The sequence below is a fragment of the Echinops telfairi genome, unplaced genomic scaffold, assembly GCF_000313985.2.
Source record: "Echinops telfairi isolate 266 unplaced genomic scaffold, ASM31398v2 ScPeMD7_7463;HRSCAF=8501, whole genome shotgun sequence".
Taxonomy (NCBI): Eukaryota; Metazoa; Chordata; class Mammalia; order Afrosoricida; family Tenrecidae; genus Echinops; species Echinops telfairi.
This window is the reverse complement of record NW_022111363.1, coordinates 8,552,472-8,560,647: the sequence shown is the minus strand read 5'-3', so window position 1 is coordinate 8,560,647 and position 8,176 is coordinate 8,552,472. Positions and strand designations below refer to the sequence as shown.

The following is an 8,176-nucleotide window of genomic DNA, read 5'->3' as shown; positions in this document are numbered from 1 at the left end:
GGGGAAGTGGGGAGAGAGGGAGAAAAAATGAGGAGCTGATGCCAGGGGTTTATGTGGAGAGCAAATGTTTTGAGAATGATGAGGGTAACAAATGTACAAATGTGCTTTATACAATTGATGTATGTATGGATTGTTATAAGAGCTGTATGAGCCCCCAATAAAATGATTTTTTTAAAAAAGGTTTCAATTCCCATCAAGAGTTACAGTCTCAGAAACCCACAGGGCATTTCTGCCTTGTCCTATAGGGTTGCTATGGGTCGTTATGAGTAGGAATCAACTCAATGACAGTGGGGGAAGAGGGGGAAAGCATACTTAATTAAGAGGCTATCACCCCCAAAAAACCTAACTGCTATTGAGTCCAACTCATAGTGACCCTGTAGGATAGAATAAAACTGCCCCGGGACTCCATGGCTATTCATCTTTACAGGAGCAGGAAGTCTTCTCTGCAGGAGTCACTGGTGGATTCAAACTGCTGACCTTGCAGTTAGCAGCCCAACACAGCCCACTGTAACACCAGAATAAACACTACCATAGAGACTGACTCATAGCGACCCTATAGAACAGAGCAGAACTGCCCCTGTGAGTTTCCATGACTGCAACTCTTTATGGGGACAGAGAGCCCAGGGTTCCTGGTAGTTTGTGGGTCCAGTTCAAGATACTCTCAGAAACAAAAAAAAAACGAATGTGGCTCACTTTCTGTGGTATCTGAATTTTTTATTGCAGTGGTCTGGAACAGAACCTGCAAATCTCCTCATATGCTTATGGTCAAAACATACTATTACTCTAGAAGCCCTCGTGTACACTGATTAAGGCAGCTGGCTGCTAACTAAAAGTTAGGCAGTAAGTTTCCATAAAGGTTATAGTCTTGGAAATCCAATGATTCTACTCCATCCTACAGGCTCGCTGTGAGCCAGAATCAAATCAACGGCAATGACTTTGGTTTGGGTTTTTTAATTAATCAATTAATAGTCAAGTACTAGCTGGTGGGCAAAGTCGAACGAAGAGGAATCATAAAAGGTACCAGCTCTTTTGAAGCTAACTCTTATTCACCAAAGAAGATCTTCAGAAAGAAGAACCAGAGAAGAAAGTGATCTCAGGCCCTGGAGATCGCTTATAGCATCTACGGTCTAATCATGTCCTGTCCAATATGGCAACTGCCAGACCCATCTGGCTCCTGAGCACTTTATATTATCATTTAAGTTTAACTACAGTTTAGGTGTAAAGTTTAAGCTTCACTTTAAAGTTGAACAATGGAAGCAAGGGTGTGTGGCTGTGTATGGGGTATATAATTGTAGCGGTGATTACCTGAATCAACACATGTAATAACAGTGCAAAGCACTTCAGGGTCGCCATGAGTTGGAAATGACTTGATGGAAGTGGGTTTGGTGTCGGGTTTATAGACACACATACCTTTGGCATTTCTAATATTTCACATAGATATATCACTGATCTGTTTGGTTAAACTGACAGCTCCATCCAATGATTTCTTTTCTCTGTATCAAAGCAACACTATAACATGCTTATGTGACCGTTTTATGCATATGACCATAATTCCTATAGACGTTATAATTAGAAATTAACTTGAAGACCTTAACTTCAAAAAGACTAATGCAGAATTGAGTGAAATGCAGATGCTGGCAGTATCTATAGAAGACACCAGAACAGCCTAAACCCAAAGCTGTCAAGTTGATTCCAACACACAGCTACCCTACATAGGGTTTCCTAGGCTGTAAATCTTAATGAGAGTAGACAATCTCATCTTTCTCCCAAGGAGCAGCTGGTGGATTTGAACTGGCAACCTTACCATCCAATGCTTATCTAAAAGTCGCCACCAGGGCTCCTACCCATAAGTCTATTTTCAGACGAAATGATGATTTAAAAAATTATTTCCAATGTGAAAAAGTTATTGGAAAATTACGAAGTACATTTTATAAAAAGTAGTAACTAAATAAATGGCAAAAAGTTTTCAATTAAGCCACCAAATAGCTGACCAAAGAATATGGTATTTCTAACAGTATCAAAGATCAATCAACTTCTAAAACATTACACATGCTTTTCTATAACTTTAGATACCTTAGGTACATCTATCTAAAGCTTCCAACTTCATTAATAAATATTGTCAATTCACAGAGAAAAAAACATCAAGCTCACAGCCCAATTATTTTTAATCTCATATACTAAGTTAAGAAATTATTTCAGGTAGGCATGAAAAAAAATCTTGCTTTTATCACAACCAAGCGTATTCTAGCTGCATTAGGTCAGAAATCCAGATTTACTAGAATTTTAAAACAAGAAATCCTTAAAATTTCCCTCCATATATTTGTGTTTAGTTTTATGAAACAGACTATGAAAAAATGTGGTACTGTTAAAATCAGTGGATAAGCACACATATACGTAAATACTATAAATTACTACTAGTTTATGGAAGTGTAAAGAAAAGAAGATAAAAAAATGTAATGATCTTGTGTTCTTCACCAGTGTTCATTGTTGAGTTTGGAGTTATGCAAAGATTTGCTGTACTGTTAACTTCAATTCAACATCTTGCAACAAAGGGAGTGCTTGCCAAACAGTCAATCACCACAAAAGAGCAGTGTCATTTTTCTGACTGAAGTCACAATGCACATAAACAAGCTAAATGTGAAGCACCAAGGAAAGGAGAAGTTTATCTGAGACCTAGCTAGCGGGTACAAAATTTATATAGAAATTAAACCCCCCCTTAATATAAACCAGTATAAACACTTTATCTGCTTTTCTAACATATAAGTTCCCAAACTTATTTGGTCATCACCCCCTTTTCTGAAAATAAATACTCCACACTCCCCTGGCAATGAAAAGTTTTTACACAATAACCCATAACCCAGGGTAAGCGGCAGGTAGCAAAATGCTTTTGCAGCCCACCTGGACCATTTTAGTCCCCACTACATTCAGAAATACTGCTCTAACAAAACTTTATATAGAAACTTTAATAAGGGGTACACACTGGCTACAAGAAGAGTGCCCACATGTTACTGAGAACTGGTTTGTTGATGCTGATGCAGTCAGACGCTCCTTCTACTTCATGCAATGCCACTTTGAATGCAATGTCAATATCAATAATTGATACGGGAGTTAGTGAGTGAACTCAAAGTTTTGACACTGATACACTTTAGCTTCAAATTCAAATATGCTTCTATAAGAGATGGACCAAATGTGACAATCAAAGGTAAAATATTACTATTATTTTGGCAATAAGTTTTGTTATTAGAAAGCTTTAAATTATGATTGGAAAAATCGAAGTACAGAATCTACTTTTTCAAATGTAAAATTTAAATGCAGGTCAAGTATTTCAAAGGAAAATTTTGCACCTGCATTGAGATGATGTATGGTAAACATGAATGACGTGAAAACTTTAAATGTATAAAAAATAACTCATTTTTATATTGGTTATATATTGAAATTATAATGTTTTAGATATATTGGGTTAAATAATTGCTAAAAATAAGCTCACTAGATAAGGCTATTGAAAAACTGTAGCTTACAAGATTTTGTCCCATTCTACTGATTCAGAGCAGGGTACTTTACGGATTCAGAGCAGGGTACTTAAGAGGGTGGCTTAGGCACGTAGTGGAAGCAGTCAGTCAGCACAGTGGCTAGCTCTGAAAGAGCTGCTGAATGGCCATAGCATACACACCAGGGAAGGAAAAACTGGATGCAACCACATGCATAAACCATTTTATATCCTTTTTTCAAGATCATATCATAAACATTTCACCTGGCTATTAACAATGGAGACTTGGTGGTAGGCTGCTAACTGCAAGGCTGGTGATTCAAAACAACTGGCCCCTCTGCAAGAGAGAGATGAGGCTGTCTATGCCTGTAAATATTTCCAGTCTTAAAACCTTATGTTCCTGTATCGGGTCACTTGCTATCAGTTGTAGTCAACTTGTTGGCAATGAGTATTAAAAATAATTCTATTCTTAAGGATTCACAGTGGTACAGCGGCTAAGTGATCAACTACCAACTGAAATTCTATGATTATTTTACTTAGAGACCAGCCTCCACAACTCAATGGATCCTAAGTGGGGGGTTGTGTAACTAAGGGGTAAATTAAAAAAAACAACATCAGACAAGACATGCAAGGGCTCACCTCTTTCGATAGCAGGATCAAGAAAGATTGCAAATGTACTCTTATAGGCTTATATAATCTTAGGCATGCAAGCCATGTCACATACATACGTAACAGGAAGGAGGCATGTTAGAGGCACACACATAACAGGAAGGGGATGTACTAGGGACATACACGTAACAGGATGACACATCCGTAACAAGATGGGCGGGTTCTAGAGTTAAGATGGCAGCTTCACCTTGATCCTCTCTGAGCTGGCTTGACCTTAAGTGTCCCTGAGCTCTTCTCCAGGGAAACAACTATAATCTATGATCCTGATCAGAAGGTACTGGGCTGTACTTAGACTTGACAGCAACCTTCAAGCAGCTAACCTTCCAGCATATCGTAGCAATCATATGCATGCAAGCAGCACCTTAAAATTGACATTATGATGGGGGGTACATTGCGGGGAATAACTTTTAGTTAGGAGAATGTGATTGGGATTCAATTCCAACTCACAAGCATGAAGGCCTCCCTCCACGAGATTCTTGACTTCCCAAACTCCTTAAAACATGAGCATAGAGAATCTGTCCACATATACTCTTTCTGGTTCTCAGTTTCCCACAACTATAAACAGTTAGTCTTGGAAATCCACAAGGGATCGCTGAGTCAGCCTTTACCCAGTGGCAGTGAGTTTTGAGTGTAATGATGGAGCCAGGTCCCTAGGTGTTTGTACTTTTTAACCCACAGGTTGACGCATTGAGCCCCACAGCAGTCCCAGGGAAGAGAGCTGACAATCTGCTGCTGTAAAGATTTCAGCCAGGAAAACCCTATGGAGCAGTCCTACTCTGTAACACATGAGGTCGCAGCGAGTTGGAATCAATTCAATGGCAACAGGTTATGATGTACACAGCTTCATCCTTTAATATGTGGACATCATAAATTGGTTGATAGTTTTCTTATATTGAGCCATCTTCCTATTCCTAGAATATACTTAGGGCATAATGTGCCCTTTTTAAAGATACTGTAGATTTAATGTGCTACTATTCTGTTGCAAATGTTTGCATTTTATTGGGCACAGGTAAAATATTTTAGTGTTTTCTGCACAAGCAGTCTATTGTTACTATGCTTTAGTATCAAGGTTAGGGTAGTTTTTTTTAAAAGGCGCTTTTCATCTTTTTCTATGGACCAAAAGAGCTTAATTAAGAGAATTTTTTAGAATTCAAAAAACAGAATTTAGTCATAAACCTTCTCTGTGGAGGGAAGGGGGAGCGGGGAGGGAGGGGAAAAAATGAGGACCTGGTGCTAGGGGCTTAAGTGGAGAGCAAATGTTTGGAGAATGATGAGGGCAATGAATGTACAAATGTGCTTTACACAACTGATGTATGTATGGATTGTGATAGAGTTGTATGAGCCCCTAATAAAACGATTAAGAAAAAAATAAAATAAAATGTTTGGGAAATGATGATGGTAACCTATGTACAAATGTGCTTGACACAATAGATGGATGGATGGATTGTGATAAGATCCCCCAATAAAATGATTAAAAAAGAAAAAAAAAACCTTCTCTGTACAGGGGTACCTTTTTTGTGGGAAATCTTCAACAATCCTCTCATCTTTCCTCCTCAGTTATCTATAGGTTCAAAGTAAGGGCTAGCAGTATATAATTTCTGCCCCCACAAAGATTTACAGCCTCACAAACCTCAGACAGCTCGCAATGAGTCAGAATCCACTCAATGGATTTGGTTTTATGCTCTCTGGGAAATTACTCATGGCTAAAGCAAACATGCTTGCTGCTGTGACCAACCTAATCTCTCCAAGGTTACCAGGAGTAATAAGCTAGAGGGCACACAGATATTAACTGGGGAAAGGGGAAGATAATCTCCTACAAAAGGGGGATAGACAATACTGGAGTGGAACAGGGTAGGCCACTGGGAGGTTTGAGAAGTTGCTTAAGATGTTGAATGCAAAAATAATTGGATATGTAAACCCCTGCCTAATTCACAATTAAACATTTCAAATAAACAAAAATTGTTTTTGTTTTGTTTTTGCCTTTCCCTTACCTCAGTATATCTAATTCTACTTAATTTCTTTTTAATAGCTGCATCATATTCTATAGTACAGATGAACAATAAATTACATAAACATGCCTGAAATGATACGGATTCAGAGTGTCCAATGTGTTTGTATACAAACTACTCACTTCACCAAGACATATATATATGCTGCTGATACTTCTGTAACAAATTAAGAAGTCCAGTAAAACCCAAACTCATGGCCATTGAGTCAATTCCAACTCATAGCGCCACTATACAGAGTTCTCCAAACTGTAAATCTTCTAGGGGACAGGCACTCATCTTTCTCCTGTGGAGTGGCTAGTGGATTTGAACAGCCAACCTTGTGGCAGCCCAATGCCTAACCCACAGTGCCACCAGGACTCCTTATTTTAGATTTTACTGTGTATCTTCAGATTACTTTGTGACAGCAAAACACTTACCAAAGCAAACAAGAAGGCTGCTTTTTAATTTTCTTGCCAAAACTGATAGATCTTTTCAATTTTACCATTCCTTGATCAGCAGTTCAAAACCATAGCCACTTTGAGGGAGTTCTAACCTGTCCTACAGGGTCACTGTGAGTCAGAAATAACTCAATGGCAGTGAGGTTTGGGTTGTTGTTTTTAATATACACTAATAGAAGTATAGAAATGTAGAATGAGGGCGTGAAGACTCCCATACTATTCAAAATTGGTCCTGAATTGCTTCAAAGTATACCTAGAGTCAGAATACATCATACAGACAAAAAGAAACATAATCACAAAAAGTAAAGGAAGACAAAAGGAACTCAAAATTGTCATAGAAAAACAAGAATATGATTCCAATAATATAGAAACTGGCCATTTAGGATGTGAAACATCTAACTAGTAGACAGTTGAAAAATAATTTACTTCCTATGTGAAGCCTAGTTTGTTTATACACAATGGGTAGTTTCTCAATGACTACGTAAAACTGTACTAGGTTCATTTCTGATTCTCTAACAATTAAAGCAAGAATCTAAAAATGTGATGTTACAAGAAGCCCTGTGAGAAAAATGCATCTTAAAATTCAACTGAAATAATATTATAAGCAAAGAATGCAGAGTACCATAGATGATCTTACCAATGAAGCACCAAAAAGATATACAAAGTAGAGCAAGGTATTAGATGGCAACTATTTTGCTCCTATACCATAATATAGTCATGCCTGCAAACCACAAGGTAAGCAGTTCAATATCACCAGCTGTTCCATGGGAGAAAAGTAAAGCATCCTATTCTCATAAACAGGTACAGTCTTGGAAACGCAGTGTCAGTTCTACTCTGTCCTATAAGGTCACTATGAGTCAGAATGGACTCCATAGCAGTAAGTGAGAGTCCCATTCCGGAGCACTGGTAGCACAGTGGGTTAAATGTTGGGCCGCCAACCAAAAGGTTAGCGGTTCAGACCCACCAGCTGTTCTATGGAAAAAGAATGAGGCCATCTGCTCCCATAAAGATATACGGTCTCGGAAACCCTAAGGGGCAATTCTGTCCTATAGGGTTGTTCTGAGTGAGAATCAACTCAATGGCAGTGGGGTTCCTAGTAATTCTCATCTGCTCAAATCATGGGTATCACTATCTTTTTTATAATAATGCTAACTTTTAAACACAATACTTACTTTTCCAAAATATAAAACCACTGCCTCGGGGAAACATACCTAGGAGCTGTTTCTTGAGCACTTCCAATACAAGTTTGATTTTTGTAAAAACTTCTGATGGTGATGGATGTTCCAAATCAGTCTTCACGGATTCAAACCGAAAGATAACGACACTGGGCTGACTTTCTATCACAGCGTAAAGGGATGGGCAGGATGTCAGAGGCCTAAGGATATACTTCAGCAGCATCTTACCTGGAAAATCATATAAGCACCAATCAAAACTCCCAAGAAACTTCTGGAAAATAAAGATGTTTAAAAAAAACAATGGATTTTAGAGCCAAGAACAATAAATATACCACAGCATTAAAAATCAACCATTGTTAATAAACCCAGGGACAAGGGGACAACAAGTGATCCAAAATC

At 38.3% G+C, this 8,176-nt stretch overlaps 1 protein-coding gene across 1 annotated transcript in view; it reads right to left on the bottom strand.

Moving 5' to 3' along the window:
* ZW10 (zw10 kinetochore protein) overlaps nucleotides 1-8,176 on the bottom strand; it is a 39,998-nt gene that overhangs the window by 19,655 nt on the left and 12,167 nt on the right. Inside the window, exon 7 of the mRNA XM_045283579.1 lies at nucleotides 7,814-8,005. Coding sequence (XP_045139514.1) covers nucleotides 7,814-8,005 — 192 coding nt within the window. The remainder of the gene's footprint in view (nucleotides 1-7,813; nucleotides 8,006-8,176) is intronic.